Source organism: Molothrus ater, chromosome 12 (assembly GCF_012460135.2).
Source record: "Molothrus ater isolate BHLD 08-10-18 breed brown headed cowbird chromosome 12, BPBGC_Mater_1.1, whole genome shotgun sequence".
In the NCBI taxonomy this organism is placed as follows: Eukaryota; Metazoa; Chordata; class Aves; order Passeriformes; family Icteridae; genus Molothrus; species Molothrus ater.
Window position 1 is genome coordinate 17512659 of NC_050489.2, and position 16889 is coordinate 17529547.

Below are 16889 nucleotides of genomic sequence, written 5' to 3' on the forward strand. Positions count from 1 at the left end.
AAGAAGCTGCTGCTTTACCCTGTGCTGGGGCTGCTGGACCTGTGGGACACCAGTTCTGAAACCTGAAACTTCTTCTTGTGTTGGCTGAACTTTGCTCTCTCGGTTTTTCATTAATCTCTTGTATTGGCTGAATTTTCTTGTCTCTATTTTGCATCAATCAGGGGCTATTAATAACGGATAATTTTGTGAAGATTACTGCATCTCATGGCACACAATTGTTTTGTACAAGGCTTTGCTGTAGGACAGCATGGAAGTTTTGCATGGGCTTTAGCAATGTAATTGAAAAACTTCCTAATTTTAAGTATTTAAACCCTTCACAAATAAAATCTCCCAATGCACTGGGACCTCGCACAATTGGTAAGAGGATCATGAGATTGCAGAAGGTTTGTGTGTCAAATTGTGGGCACAAAGTACAATATTTCTTCTTAATGTAGGTTATTCCTGTTTCTTTCCTGGAATGTTTTCTTTTCTGCCACTCTCCAGTCTTTTAGTTCATGTCACAGCCTTAGAAACATCTAGGGATGGATGTGATGGCTGTACTGGCTGCAGGACAAAGGGGAAGAGCTGGTTTTTTGGCTATTCTCCAAACATCAAACCACCCCAGTGTCACACCCTGACAGAATTATCACCCTCACTGGTGCCAAGAGCTGCTGTGGCCTCAGTTCCCCAGGTGGAGCAGATCCCTTCCCTTCCCTTCCCTTCCCTTCCCTTCCCTTCCCTTCCCTTCCCTTCCCTTCCCTTCCCTTCCCTTCCCTTCCCTTCCCTTCCCTTCCCTTCCCTTCCCTTCCCTTCCCTTCCCTTCCCTGGGAAATTGAGGAAGTGCTTCAGCAGTTTTCCCTGTACTTCCCAGTAAGAAGGGTGATTTTTTTCCTTTGGCAAGTAAATTTTTTATCTCTTCTTGTCATTTTTGGGGTGACTTGCCCCCAAATGCATTTCAATAGTATATTAGCTTGCACAGGCAACTTCTGCCAATAATTTACAGACCAAATCATGTGTTTAAATAAAAGGGGTTCTTACAAGTTGTTCTTTTGGTGGGGTTTGGAATAAGTTTGTAATTAGATTTCAGCCCATGAAAGAATTTCCGTACTGCCTCTTCCCTCCAATTCAATTATTTTGTTATTTTTCTTAGAGTATTCTCATTTTCTTCCTGATTTCCATGACTAACTGCCATGTCTGATGTTGCTTGCAGACTCCTTCACCAACATTTGGTTAATTGTCCCCTTATCTTTGCAGATACCCATGCCCAGGTCATCCTGCTGCAGAACCTGAAAAAGGCCAATTACAACATCCCCATCTCAGTGACAGATTCTGGGAAACCTCCTCTGACCAACACCACAGAACTGAGGTTACAAGTGTGTACCTGCAAGAAATCCAAAATGGACTGCAGTGCAAGTGATGCTCTCCACATCAGCCTGACCCTAATCCTCCTTTCACTCCTCAGTTTATTTTGTAAGTCTTTTGCTGAGCTCTAAGTCATGAAGTGTTGTTTTCCTGCTCATTGACGCTCTGCATCAGAAAACCCTCCAAGGGAGGAGTGAAGTTCACACATTGATATCATAATGCTGGAATTTTTGGGTTCTTTTCCCATGAGGGATTAGCTGTGAGAAAGGTGGGGGGTGTGGGGCTTTTTCATAGTCAAAAAAACATATAAATGGATGTCTGATTGTCAAATTAAGAAATAGAAGCAATAATTTTAAGAGGAATCAAAGGGAATCAGAGCTAACATATGATAAAGTGAGAAGTACCAGCTGTAGTAGCAGATTTGTGCAATGCTTGCTTTCATGTCTCCCCATTTGAATTCAATTCAAGCCCAGAAAGAGGAGATTAAAGGTGTTCCTGTAACAATGGCTGTTCTGGGTCACCAGGAAAACGAGGCCTGTCTGCTTCAATCTGTTCCTCCACATAAAATGTGCAAGTGACTGGAACACGAGGAACTTATTTGAGATTCTGGGCTTAGAACCACCCAGAGCTGGTAATCAAATGGCCAGGCTGGCTTGGAGGGCAGAGAAAACTGACAGCTAAAAGGAATTTCTGCTGTTTCTGAGAAAGCTTTCCAAATGAGATTTACAAAATTCCTAACTTGAATTGGAACTCTGGGAAAAAAAATCCCGGAATGACCCAAAAGTAGGAATTCAAAGCCATGGAATCCAGAATTTAAACAGGACATGTCCCTGGGTAGTCCTGTGACAGCTGCCAGCAAACTTTTTGGGGCAGTGTTAGTTCTGAATTCCTATCTGTTTCAAAGGAATAGCTGTGTCCTACAACTATGACAGTAAATCTGTTATTTAAGGACTGTTACCTTCATCTTCTGTTAACAGAATACATTGTAAAGTGACTTAAAACCTGAGCCATGGTGAAAGGCCTGGGATTCCCCATGAGATAAAATGTGCCCTGGGGCAGGGGGGAGGTCGAGGCAGAGATCCCCTCCACACCTGAGGCTTGGTGTGTGCCTGAACACACATCCTGCCCTGGTTTCTTCTCCTTTTATCCCAAAAGCTTGGCGTGAAGGTCGTTGTGAGCTGCTACCAGCTGATGTTTGTGGTGCTCTTTGAAGATGAAAAGGACTATATAAATGCTAAGTGCAAATTCCTGTTCTTAGTCTCCATCAGTGGCATCTAAAGGATCTGTTTTGGCTCTGGTTCAGCTGGGCTGGGCTCAGTCTCCTGGAACCAAATGCAAACTTCAGCTGTTAGGGGCAATATGTTAAAAATATTTGACAGGGTGTGACACCATTGCAGCAGGGATATAAATGTGCAGCCCATTGATTCAAATATATTCTTGTTGCCACTTCATAAATGTTGCTGCTGCTACACTAGGCGTGACTTTCACCACTGGAATTACTTTCTTATCTGATGTGATTTGCACTTGAACTTTATTTACATTAATTCATCTGCTCAGAATACAAAGGGGTAGAGAAAAGCTTTGTACTTTGGGAAGTTGCCACGTTCATGTTGATTCTTTACAGCCCCCACGAAGAAGCCCAATCATTTTCCTTAGGTTGAATTATAAAGCCAGTTTTAAGTTTTGGAAAGCACTTTTTGAGTTGCTCTTCTTGGCTGCAGGTCTTGTCCAGCTCAGCTGTGGGTGGAATACACCCCAAGGGCATCCCAAGGCTATTCCATGGCTGTCATTCCACCTCTGGAACTGTTCCCAACCCTGTCTGTGCAAAGCCAGCAAACACCACAACCCCCCTGAGCATTTTCCTCAGGTGTGCACTGCACAGAGACAGAAAGGAATGGGGCTGGGAGCCAGTTAAAATAATGTGGTTCTGTGTTTGAACTCCTCTGAAATGTGCTGCTATCGCCCCGTTCCCAACTCATTTCCACACACAGATTTTTTATAACTGTGATTAGCTCCATTGCAATGTTTTGTATAGTCCAAATATTTATCAGAGTAATCAAAGATTATGATGCCATAAAAACAAAGAGAACTTTAGTGCTTATTGAACAGATGAAACGTCCCATTTCTAGTGGCAAGTTATGGGTTTAATTTTAGCAAAAGCCCTTACGTGGCTGACTTTGCTCCCAGTGTTTGTATTTTATGAGGCTCTTGTTCCTGGGAGGTAAATCCTTCAGTCAAATGAACTTTGTAACTCATGCCAAAGTATTTCTTTTTGTATTTGACATCTGGTGTGAGGATAGATAGCCCCCTGAAAGAGCTGCTCCTGGTGAAAGAGCCCTGCATGAATTTCTCTCCTGTAGAAAACATCTTGGTATTATCATTTAAATGGTGCAATTATTAGCTATACTTAGAATATGTGCCTCCTCAGTAAATCATGAAAGAAGTCAGATGTGGCAGATTTCTGAAGTGTCTGAGCACACAAGTGAAGAGCCTGATTAAAACTGAAATGGATGCAAAACCCAGCAGTTCCTCCCATTCTGGAGACATCCTACTGTGCTCACTATATTGAGGGATAATGGGATACAGACTGCACACTTGCCCAGAAGCCCCTGGGAAGGTAGATAGAGCTGCAACAAGAAAAAATTAGGAGTTCCTGGCAGCCAGAAATAGAAAATATGAGATGCCAAAATATGTGGGCAGATTTGCACAACAAAACAATGTGGTGGGATTAAAAGATGATGAAAACAAAGTTGATTGGGAAAAGGAGCATCTCTGCATGCTTTGTATTTAACCTAATTTTACTGAGGTCAAGCTGGAATGGTGGAGAGTGGACAGGCAGAGGAGTTTCCAAAGTTACAACAGATAATGGTGACAAATATTGGAAAGAATATTGTCACTTGTCATTAAAGCAGACTCTGTGTTTAAGGTGAGACTTCATGTGGTGGCATTTTGTCCTCTGTCAGCTTTTCCTTGCCACTGCTGGAGACAAGACAGGACCAAATGTTCAGCCAAAATTCAGATTTTTAGTAGTTCAGATTGAGGGGGGAAAAAAACCATGAAAAAACCATCCTGGGTTCCTGGTCAGGGAGGGAGCTGCAGCAATCAGGTCCTGGAGGGAGGGAGGGAGGGAGGGAGTGGGGAAAGAGGAAATCTGTCTGAGCATGAGTGGGGCTGCTCTGAGATCGTCCCTGAGTGCTGCAGTGCTTCCAGGGGACACAGCCAACCCAGCCCTGCTCAGAACTCAGCTAAAAGGGATCCTCACCACCACCAGAACTGCAAACAGGCTCCCCCTGGAAGGCTCCTCAATGTCCTCAGGGAGAGAGCAGCTACAACATCCCACAAGGGTGAGGGATGGCACAGCAAAACAAGCCAGAAGCAAATTTGTGCATATTTGTGCACAAAATCTGCCCAGGCCCTGTGGGACACTGAGGAAGAACCACTCTGGCTGGCAGAACTAAGCTTCAGATCTATTACAAACTATTTATATTATTATTAGTATTTAAAGGGGTATTTGAATTCTGGGCTTTTGATTTTATAATAACTATTTCACTTAATTGCATAATCATAGAATGGTAATTGCATTTCATATCTTCTTTTATATTCTACCAACATAAAAGGCCACGTTAGATTCAAATGTGTGGAATGAAGGGAATAAAAGGCACAATAGTTGTGTCACTAATATTTTACTTAGATTTCCTTGTTATAAAAAGACTGGGATTTGAACCTCATGTTGAAAAAACCCAATGTTTTATCTTTTTTGACTATCAACCATGAATGAGAAGCTTTTATTTTGTTCACCTGGCCAGTGGATTACAAAGCTGCAAGTTGACTTGAGCTGAAATAAGTGAAGAGCTCCATTATTCTGAACAGAAAGTGACGTGCCAGACAAGGGGGGAAACGCTGCCTTAAAGAAATTAAATAAACTAGAGGTGTCTACATTGCAATTAATTTGTTAAAGTCAGGGTGAAAGGCCTCAGGTGTGTTTGAAAAACAGAGACTGGCACAGATGTTACAAAAAAGCCTTAGAGATACCCCTGAATTTAATTGCCTAGTAATTTCCACAAACTTTTCCTATTTGGTGTTGGCTGTCCCTCACTATATTGGCTTTTTTCTGATTTGACAAATAAACATGCAGGGCCAATAGAGAAAATACAGGTGGTTTTTTTTTTTATCCCTTGAAAATGATGTGTTTATTATTAAACCACTGCAAAAAAAAAACCAAACAAACAAAAAAAAAAACCCAAAAAAGTAAAAATTTCAATTATATGGAACTGGTGAGTTTGAATTTCCATGCAGCTGGACAGGCAGAGTTAATCCTGCAGTGTTATCTCTCACCCAGCTCATTTTTCAAAGCCACAGCAGCCCCTGTATCTCTTGTTTACCCCGTGTTATTTGTGCAGCAACATCAAATGGCTGAAAAGGGAAACAGAGCATTCCTGAAAGGCACCAGAATAAGACAAATCAGAGCAGGTTTCAAATGGAACAGACCTTTAAGGTCACTGCTCTTTCCCTTCCCTCTGCAGATTTGTTACCTGCACATTCCCACTTTTCTGCCTTTATTTTGAATTTCTTGGCTGAGTTTTAAACAGCCAGGTTGCTTTTTTTTTCCTTCAGGGCTCAACAATTGGGTTTTCCCTGTAGAATTTTTGGGTTTTCCCAAGAAAAAAAGGAAGACGTTCATCCCTGTTCCATCCAGTTCCAGAGGAAGGGTTCCCAGTAGGTGAATTTGCTAAAACCAACACTTCTTGTTTGTTTCTTTGTTTGGTTGGTTGGGTTTGGTTGTTTTCTTTTTATATTTTAGGTTGTCTTAGCACCTTTTAATCTTCTACAGCAATTTTCTTCTTTTCAGAGCAGTTTATTTTTAAATAAGTTAAAAAAAAAGATCAGTTTAATGAAAAATACTAAGGAAGTTTCCAAGATACATTTTCCCATTTCTGAGAAATCAAATATCCCTATTTTGGCTAAAATTGCAAAAACTATTAAAATTGGAGAGTTTTGCTGTGAAAGGTGCTTTATTGAGGTGGTTATTTGGGGTTTTTTTTTTTTTTGCACTGCTCTAATTTGAGTTGCATTCTTGTGCTAGAGCACAGCCATGTAGGTACCTAAAATATCACTTAAAATTTGCCCTCCAAGTAATTGGAAATTGCTGATATTTAGTGAGTTCCAGTGATGTAAATCTCACATCCTAAACCAAACAACAGCAGCAATATCCACTATCACTCACTGCCTTTTTGACAGATGCTTTGGTCCACATTAATGTTATTATTTTTGCAGCTAAATATCACTGAAATAGATGCTCTCTCAAGTGCCTGTATGAGAAAAACACCATTTTTATTTGTGCCCTTAAAGATCTGGTTTGATTTCAAAGGAAAGGATGGTTTGGGGTTAAGGGGTTGCTTCAATTTGAGCCAGCCTTGATTTGTATCTCAGTTTTAACACAGAGCTGTGCCCATTCTTCTGATTTCACTGCAGGTTTTTTCCAGTCCTGCAGCATATTGTGCAGTTTGGGAGCCCACCTAAAATTAATGGGGCTTGAAATGGCCCAGAAATCCATATGGATGTCCATAATTGGGGACAGGATGTTTGTACACCAGACAAGACAAATAGAAATGCCCCCAAATTACCCATCAGCATATTGAAATGTGCTTAATAACACTGCATTTGATGGAGTCAGTTAGGTGGGAAATGGCATTTTCCACACATTTGGAGCCATCCGCAGGCGTTGCAGGAGCGCAGGGGTGAGCAGAGGGGGCCGTTTAGGAGATGTGTGTTTGGAATGCAGAAGGGAGCAAATGCAGCTCCTTCCCCAAGAGCTGCAGTGTTATTGCTGCTGGTCACTCTGAGGCAGGGCATGGACATTCAGAGAGATTGGTTTGAGAGCCCATTTAGTGCTGGGAATTCAAGGGAACCTTTTTATGTTTTCATTTTCTCAGCCGTACTTCGCAGTAATTGTTGGTACATAATATTTTGTATTTCTTCTCTGAACAGCTTCTTAAAGCCACATAAATATTGAATTTCAGATGGTTATGGTCAGGATTGCTCTGGAGTGGCCTATGATTAAAAACTGGCACCGAATACATGACCAGCTGCAGTATTTTTTTCTGCCATTGATGGTCACTACACATTGTGAGATGTTTGTTTCTTTTCACCATGTCTGTCCTTGGCTATTTTCCCCATAACTGTTTTTCCTATTCCTTTCCTATTTTTTCCCTTTATAGCATCCAAATAACTCAATGTAAACAGCTTTGTGTTCAGATTTGGGCAGGATATTAAAGATTAGGAGGAGATTTGTGGTGCCTGAAGGTTTGATGCTGCTGCCTTTGCTTCTGCAATACCCAGTGGACCCTTTCAAAGCCCTTTAACGACAATTAATGTTTGGAGTATTTTAGATGAGGACTTAAAACCTCACTTTATCAATATAATTAATTGGGATAGGTCATTAGTTGGTGGTTAGGTAAGCACCTCTTTTAGGAGCAGTTCTTCAAAAGATTTGAAATGAGCAGGTTGATACCAACACCTGGCTGATTTTCTAGTTTGGTTTTTTTTCCTTTTCTGTGGCTTCTAAGCATAATCCTTCACTCTAGTTTTTATTCTTACTCAACAAGAATTTCTTCAGATGATTAATTTAGGATTTCAAGCTGGGTTGAGTTTGTACCTACAGATCTGAATGTGCCTGGATTGTTCATGTTCTGCTTATTTAAAACTGCTGGCAACCTGTGCTGTGCTGCTGTGGGAGATGAGATCTGAGTGCCTGAGCAGCTTCCAGCCCTTTAAAGGGTTGGCTCCCTGCTACAGCTGATGCATTTCATTTTCAGCATCCCTATGAAAAAAAAATATCAGCAGACTTGTTCAGTGCTGCTATTTCCAAACTGTACTTATTCATTTCACTTGTTGAATAGTTTCAACCATTCCATTCCATTTATCAGATTAGAGCATGGGGAAATATCCTTGCAGGCTGCAGGCAGCCACCTCTGCAATTGTTTAGTTTTGACAGAACTGAAAAATGAAGGAAGCATTTATTCCCTATTGCTCCAATGAAGGCAACACTGCTTTGACAAAGTATCCAACTGAAATTCACATCAATTTTTAAAAAAATAATAATGGAGTACATCTTGGCTTTTCTACCTTAAAACTCCCCATCTCCCAGTGAGATTCTTCACCTCCCTGGAGAACAGGAATTGTATTAGAAGATGGTTTTTATTTGATAAACCTAGGGAAGCACATGGCTCTGAATTTCTAAGCAAGGAAAGTTGGAATTTTGCTTCATCTGACCAACATTTCTTTCAGAAAATGTTTCTTTTATTCACTTAGGAGCAGCTCATTACACAGGGAGTGTGTGTGAGTACCTGATGGGGAGGAGGGCAGGCACAGACAAGAATTCAGCAGTGCCCTTGCCAGGGTCAGAAGAAAGAGCACTTTGGCTTCCTCCAGCCCTGCTTTGGGTCTGCCACTGCAGTCTCCTAATAAAAAAAAAAAAAAAAAAAAAAAAAAAATCTATATCTATATCTATATCTATCTATCTATATATATATATATATATATATATATTTATTTATTTATATATATTTATATAATTATATATTATATAATTAATATACATTATATATTAATTATATATTCTAGTCCATTATATATCATTATATATTATATATTATTATATATTATATTATATTATATTATATTATATTATATTATATTATATTATATACAGTTATATTATATACAGTTATAATATAGTTATATTATATATTAATATTACTATCTATGTATATATAAATATATATTTATAGATATAGATTATATAAATTAATATAATAAGAATGAATCTATCATAATGAATACAATAAATTAGCAGTGTGGGAGCTGCTAATGCTGGTGTCCCACAGGTGCAAGGACCTCAGCAGGGGGAATGTGTCCCCTGTGCCCGCTGGGAGCTGGGGCTGGCACATTTGCCCCTCCCTGCCACGCTGGGCTGATTGCAGAGCCCCTGGCAGAGTTTCAGCTCCTGCAGTCCAACCCTGGCACTGATTTAGGAGAGCCCCCCAAAGCTCTGAGGGCAATTATGAGCCTCTCATTTCACACAGTGCTTCTCCCATCCTTAACAGGATAATGTCAAATAATTTCTCACTTAAATGAGAAACCAATTGTGTGTGATGCTATGAGCTGCAGATTTTCAGGATAAACTAATTTGCTTTTGGAGTCTTTATGAACTTTTCCCCAGGGTGTTGTGGCCAGTGAGATCAGCAGTTTGTTCTGGCTGATATTAACCCCAAATTTCTTAATTGCAGGAATGAAAACACAGGGTATCTGTTTGGGAACAGTCCTTCAAATTCAATGAGATTTTGGGGGAAATTTATAATAATTTATAGGCACACTGTGAAACTTCTGCAGTTGAAACTTCCCAGTGACAGATCAACCAGTGATGCACATGAAAATAATTTATATTTTTCAAAATTCTACATCCAGGCTAAACTAATAACTGTGCCTCTAATTAATGACCTTTCCTAGATGGTAAATCCAGGAAAGAAGTACCTGGATGTTGATTAGCTGCCTAATCAGAAGCACAGTGCTGATCTCTTCTATCATTTTTGTTACCTCTTTAGCATTACTGAGGTTTCAATAAAGTCCATGATGTAATGTAGACTTTTAATTATGCCAGATTAATGTAATATTTCTGATGAAAGGGTAATTGAAAGAAATGGAGCATGCATGAGCTGAACTCCAAACTCCAGCTGTGTTAACTCTCCTACTTTAATGGGAATTAAAGGATGAATGCATTTTGGGTAAAGCTCATTCCTGTACAGAGGGTCAGCAAGAAACTTAAACGCCTTTAATTTTTATGAGGTTTTAACTGCAGTGTAGAAGCAGAGTCTGTGAAATAGAGGGTGAGCTTGGTCTCATAAAGAGCACATCTTTCAAAGGCTGTTAATTACTCTGTTTAGACCTGTGTCTTTAAAAGAAGCAAGGGATTCAGTCACTAATGGAATGTAAATATGTTCAGAGAGAGCTCTGGCTGCAGCAGGGAAAGCCGGGGGGCACCAGAGCATTTCTGAGATCAGAAGTTCTGCAGACCCCACTGCTGGCTGGAGGGAAGGGTTCTGCTGGAATGTGAGCTCTTGGCAGCCGGAACCTCAGGGAATGAATTTACATCCCACCAGTTGCTTCTTCCCTGGAATGCAGATCATTAAATCTTTGTCTTAAATTCTGGGTATTTTTTTTTTCCCTCCATTTTCCTCTGTTGTGTGGCTGAACATGAGGAGTAAACCCTGAGTTAGCCCAGTGTGACAGAGGCAGGGAGATGTCTCTGCAGCCTTTGAAGAAGCCAGCATTAGGAACTTGGGCTAAATTAGGTAAATTGCACCTTTTCAAACCAAACCAGCTTTTGAAACTCTAATGCAGGGCTTTCCTGTGGAGTTGACCACCATCATCAACTTCAAATACAGCCAGCAGACCTTGGCTGAGGAGAAATAAGGGTTTTTCCATCTAATTTTCTATGCCATGAGTCTCCCTACCCTGAACTGTGCACTTAGACCTATATCCCCAAAGTAAAATTATTTTTATTGATGCTATTAGTACATTAGCTCCAGACAGACTCTCACAGGATTTGTCCAGCAGAAGAAAATCTTCACTTCCAGACCTCCTCTTCTTCCTGATGCCAACAGCCACCAGCTGCTGCTGAGAAGGTGCTGTGCTTTCCTATCTGAGCCCATTGACAGAAACGCAATAATTCAGAAACACATGGCAGTAACCCTGCCTTTCTCACTGCTATGGATCTTTTTAAGGTCTCTCCCAGCCTAGTCATTCTGTGAATTCTCTGCTATCTCACTGTTATCTCAGAAGGAACAAGGCTGAATGTCTCTCAAGTATCAGAGGTAGAAGAGCAGAGGAGAACTGTGAGATAAAATTGGTGAAGATCACATTAGAGACTGAAATGAGAGAGATTTCTGGAGGAATACATTCCCTACAGCTGTGCTCACTTAGTGCTGCTGTGAATCCCTGGATACCCACAGGAAAAGGTGGAAGGGACAAAATAAGAGAAAAAATTTCCATCCTCACCTTTGTGGCTTGAGTGCTTTGGCAGTAAATCACTCATTGTAGGTAATTTCTGTCAAATCACATCTGAAACAACACAGGGTGGGCAATAATTCCTGAGTGCTGAGGCCAGATATGGAGGCAGAGCTGATAGAAAGAAAATAAAATAATTACTAGGCCTAATTATCATTAGTGTGCAGATCTAAACCTGCCAGGCACAGGCTTACCAGGGAATTAAGTTCTTAAAAGAAATAGTTCTCATTGATCAGCAAATGTGCTCCCTGCACGCATTATTTGCACATTTTATGCTCACAGTATTCCTTAAATACTAATATATTTTATGAGCTATTGCCAGCTGCAAACTATAAATTGTCTGTGCTATAAAATACATAATAATGGGTTCAAAAAAAAAAACCTAAAAACCAATGCAATCCCATCAAAGTGAGTGGAAAAGTCACCAGGTGAGCTGGGGCTCAAATATGAAGTAGACTCTAAAATTTGGCTCTGTGTGAGCATTTATGGAACTTTCATTTGTTCCTTCTTTACGGGGACAATAAATAAAAAGAAAAGCCAACAAGAAAACTACAATTCCTACACAGGAAACAACAATGAACACTGGAAATCCAACTGGGAGAACAGAGAGATTTTAAACATGGACCAGAGGCTCAGATCTCCCCAGTGAGTTTATAACAGAGCAGTTGTGTTGGTTTCAGTGGATTTCCTCACTTTCAGGTTGAGTTTTCCAGGCAATAGTTTGGTTTTCCTTGATTGGGAATAAACATTGAGTTTTCCAGGCAATAGTTTGGTTTTCCTTGATTGGGAATAAACATTGAGTTTTCCAGGCAATAGTTTGGTTTTCCTTGGTTGAGGATAAACATTGAGTTTTCCAGGCAATACTTTGGTTATCCTTGGTTGAGGATAAACATTAAATTTTCCAGGCAATACTTTGGTTATCCTTGATTCCTGTAGATTTTGTGTTAAGGGAGTTACTGGCCAGGATGTTTGGCCAATTAACACCTTACATGACCTTATCAGACTCTTTGTAGAAATTAAATTTGTAACTGACACTTGTTATTAACCACAGAAAATAAAAGACTGATGCTCTCTAGGACAGAACAATTTCCAATCAATTTTGTGTGCAACAGAAAGACCCAAGATAGATTTGATCTTGCATATTCTTACTTACCAAAAGTTGTCTACTGAAATTTTACAGACCATGATTTTGAGTGTTGAATCTGATTTCCAGAGGCAAAAAACTATTCCTTTAAATAATCCACCTGTGCAAAATTTTCTACTTTTCTACTCAATAACAAATAATTATTATTCAATAAAAATTATTATACTTTGTGGGGGTGTAGGTCTAAGTGCACAGTTCATGACATAGAAAATGAGATGGAAAAAGCCCTTCTTTCTACTCAATCACCATTAAGGGCTGTGTTTGGGATAATTCTTTTAACACGAGGCTCAGCTGAATTCAGAGTAGTCTTGGTACCCTCTGCCAGTGCCAAGAGTTTGTGGAAGTGTCAGGAGATGTTGGGACACAGCTTCCTGTGGAAGGGGCCCAGGTTTCTCTGAACACACCTCAGGGGAAGTTGTCACCACAGGCTGTGGATGAGGGGAAAACCAGGGAATTCCTGCAGGGAAAATCCAGGGATGCGCAGGGGGAAAGGGGCAGTGAAGGAGGCACAGCCACAGAGGTTTTGTCAAAGTGGCAGAGCAGGAAAACGCTCGGTAGAGCACAAGGCTGGCAGGGGATGAGCACACAGCAGCTCAATTTGTCACGGGCTCACAAAAGATGCTGCAAACCTGCTAAGTGAGAGCCTGGGTAGGGGATTTGGCTCTTTGAATGGCTACAAAAAGCCCTTTGGGACAACCTGTGAGAGAGAATCCTCTAGATTGACATAACCTAAATATACAGAGCTAGAAAGGAGATTCCATGACAAAAACCTCCTCTGGTTTGTTTGTGCTTTCAGGCCTGAACAAGAGGCAGGATGATGGTGTTGTCCTGAGCAATCAAAGGAGGGAGTGCTTCAGGGGGAAGGTTTAAGAGCTGAGTTGTAGCTGTGCAGAGCTGCCAGGAAAACATCCAAAAGTTATCAGAGCTAGAGGCTGACATTTTAGACTAAATGGAAAAGTGGGAGAAGAGAGTAAGAGCTCTGAACTGTCAGCAACAATGTCATTGCTGAGCAGGAAAGGATGGTGGCACTGAGAAGGGGAAGAAACCAAAGTGGGGGGGAAAAAGGTTTCCTAAAGGAATAAACTGGAGGAACGAGACCAAAGGAGAGGCTGGGAAAGTGATTAGAGAAATCATGGTAAAATTACAGGAGGAGATAGTCCCAGGAGCCAAGGGAACTTCATTTTCAGGCATGTGATTGAATGGATCAAAGGCAAGAAAGGATGGAGTTGAGAAGAAATTTCAGTGAAAGAAAATCTGAGCAGAGCTTGTAGAGCTTTGAGGTGAAAGGAGCCAGGAATGGGGTGGTGCCTGCAGAGGCAGCTGGGGTAACAGGGAGGGTCCAAAATTCCTTGTGAGAGACAAACTGGCCTTCAATAGATACAAAAACAGCAACGGAGAAAGAGTCATAATTAAAGATTAACTGGTTTCTGTACATCCCACAATGTGTATGAAAGGCTCACACACATTCATTATGCCTGTCAATATAATGTAAAATATACAAGCTTTTCTTCAGGTGTGCACATAAATCACCAAACCCTGCCCTTTGTTTACAGGCTGTTGGTGGAGCAGCTCAGTGGCTGCTCCAGTTGGTGGGGAATTTATAAATTTTGTGCTGACAGATTTCTCTGGTGACGTCTCAGCCAGTGCATTGCACAGAAACTCAGCACCACAGCTGCTGCTCATTCATCATGTCCAAGTGCCTGTCCTGAGCAGGAAGACCCCCAAGGATCTCCCAAGGATTCAGAGCAGTTTCATCAGTCCCAGACCAGTGTCAGCTCCTTTGAGCCAGGATTAAACAAATCCCCTTTAATGACACTGAGCTTCATTGGGATCTGGAAATGCTATTTTTCAGGTTGTCTGTGAGACCAGAGTCTCAAATTCTTTCTTTTCACCACCCAGGAGATCAGGTTGTTTATGAGAATTTAGTTCTAGCTGGCATCCCTAATCCAAATATATCCAGACTTTGGCAGTCATGACCATAAATCTCCTATATGTGAGTCTGGATCCTCATTTTGTGGCCAGACCTTTTCTTTCAGCAGCAGGATAAAAATCCATGTGCCCAAGCAATTCCAGATTTTGTCCTATTTGGAAATCTCAGTTAAACTTCTCCTTTCAGTGAGCCCCATCCATCAGCACCTCTATGGATTTCTTACGCTTAATTTGCTTTATTTACCTTTGTTTACCAGAAGTGAAGCACTGCAGGGAAGGGGCCAGGCAGCTGTTGGCATCCAGGTGCCTGCTTGCTGCAGAATTCAATATTGACATCAGTTCAAAGGATAACAAGAAAGAAACAGATAAAACAAAACAGCCTTATCAATAATTAAATTAAATTTGATTTGCCCTAAAAGGCAAACAGATCATTAAAATTTTTTAAAGGGCGCAAACCAGCATCTAACATTGACCATTACATTTCTGTGGTGGTGACAAAACTATCAATATTGCAATATTACAATCTTTGAAGTGTACAGATGCAATAAACATTAGAAAAACATTTGCTGACTGAGTCTTTCCCTTGGTTTTATAGGCTGAGTGTGAGCTATAGCTGATGTTAGATTTGCTCCTGAACTCTCCTTTCTGAATTCCTTTACTGCCTTGGTATTATCAGGGTGTCCATCTAAAACAGAATTCAAGCCCCACATTCACTTTATTTAATAGAAATGCCACATAAAACTCTTCTATTTCTGTAGCAACATTAATATGATGCACCAGGCCTTTTATTCCCTTTATTCACAAACTCTAAAGCTCTATTAGAGTGTTAATTTTTAAAAGAATTTTGTTTGTTTGCTCTTTGCTTGTCAGGGTGTGCAGGGAGGGAGGGGCTGGCATTTCCTTGGGCACAAATGGAACTGATGGAGGTGCCCAAGGTGGGGAATCAGGCCCTGGCTCAGGATTTATCCTCTCACCACATCTTCCAGAATTGCACCACAAAGGTCTCTGACTGCCCCCCATGACATTTTGGGCTTTCCTCTTGGAAATTGGAGATTTCTGCACTCACTTTAATTGTTCCTAGACCCAAATAATCAATATTTAGCTACTGGCAATGTTCATGCACCCAACCAGTGATTTGACTGGGGGGAAAAAAAAAAAACCCCAAACACATAAAGATCCTGTGATTTGCATGGCAATACTCACCCCCATCTCCTCCTTTAGGTCTGTAAGAATTCTGCCATTTGAAGCTGTCCTACCGAGTTGCCATGGCAACGAGAAGAAAGGAAAAAAACCCATCAGCCCTGAAGATTGCAGTTTACAAGGACTGTTCTTCACTCCTCGGCCTCAGTTGCTCCAGTTTAGTTTGCAACCTCACTCAATCTGTCCAACTGTACCTTGGTGTTCGACAGCCTCCACCCCTCTGCCCTTTGGCCCTGGATTCCTCCTGCAGGACACAAGGTTTACTCAAAATTTACTCTGAATGTTAACAGACCATGACATCCAAACCCCCACCCACCTTGGGGTGAGCAGAAAAAAAAGAAAAAAAAAAAAAAAAAAACAAACAAAAAAAACACCACGAAACCAGATTGACTCAATTTTTTTTCTATCTGTTGACTTGTTGCTATTCAACTGTTCAGAAAATATTTTGTCTGTGGGTTAGTATTTGTATATGTATGAGTGTATGTATATATATATATTTATATAGAGAGAAGAGTTATACCACAGGTTTAGCTTTTATAAAACGTTCATCTGGAGGGTGAGAGAAGGGAGGGAGCAGAAGAACAACACCACCACAGCCACAGATGAATGGGAGCTGTCCCAGCATGGCTAAACCTGCTGTGTTTGCTGTCCAGAGCAGCAGAGAGCCTGCGGCCCTTCTCGTACCTCAGGGTCAGCAAAGGAGAAATGCAAATCCCCAGGGCTTGTTCCTGCTCTGGACTGCTCCCCTGCCCCAGAGGGAGCTGGGCATGCAGGAGGAGCAGCCAGGTGTGAGCAGCTCTGCCTGATTTGAGAGGCCAAAGGGCTGAAATGTTGGCTGGGGCAGGTGACAAAACGTTTTTATCAGCTCTGCAGGTGAGAAGCTGAGCCCAATGCTCAGAGCTTGCCAGAGCCCTGATCTCTGCCTCAGCCTCGGGGCCAGCAGCAGCACAGGGGCCCTGTTCCATAAATACCCTCACAGCCACACCAATCCATCCTTTTGGATATATATATACATACATACACATGTACACACAGTTTCCAGTTAAGAGTAACGAGAGCATTTCTTTGTGTGTGTAAACTTAGCACACCTGTTTGCAGACAGGGGAAAAAAGGGTGTTTGTTCTCTATGAATATGGATCCTTTTTTATTCTGTGAGCATGTAAGGTCAAAAAACAACAACAAAAAAAAAAGAATCCTTCTAACTGTATGA

General features: G+C 41.1%; 1 protein-coding gene and 1 long non-coding RNA gene across 3 annotated transcripts in view; one reads left to right on the plus strand and one right to left on the minus strand.

The window, feature by feature from the left end:
• CDH13 (cadherin 13) overlaps positions 1–16432 on the plus strand; it is a 449240-nt gene extending 432808 nt beyond the window's left edge. The window contains exons 13-14 of one of the 2 annotated variants that reach the window (XM_036390362.2): positions 1234–1449; positions 15701–16432. In XM_036390362.2, coding sequence (XP_036246255.1) covers positions 1234–1449; positions 15701–15708 — 224 coding nt within the window. In that variant the 3' untranslated portion in view covers positions 15709–16432. Of the gene's footprint in view, positions 1–1233; positions 1473–15700 lie in introns of those variants that run through there. The other variant, XM_036390361.1, reaches the window with a different exon arrangement.
• On the minus strand, positions 8619–15758 carry LOC118691241 (uncharacterized). The gene is made up of 4 exons (XR_004980983.2): positions 15683–15758; positions 14724–14793; positions 11398–11520; positions 8619–8801 (listed from the first exon to the last, which is right to left on the minus strand). It is a non-coding gene; the product is annotated as an uncharacterized LOC118691241 (long non-coding RNA).
• Positions 16433–16889: the final 457 nt, after the last annotated feature.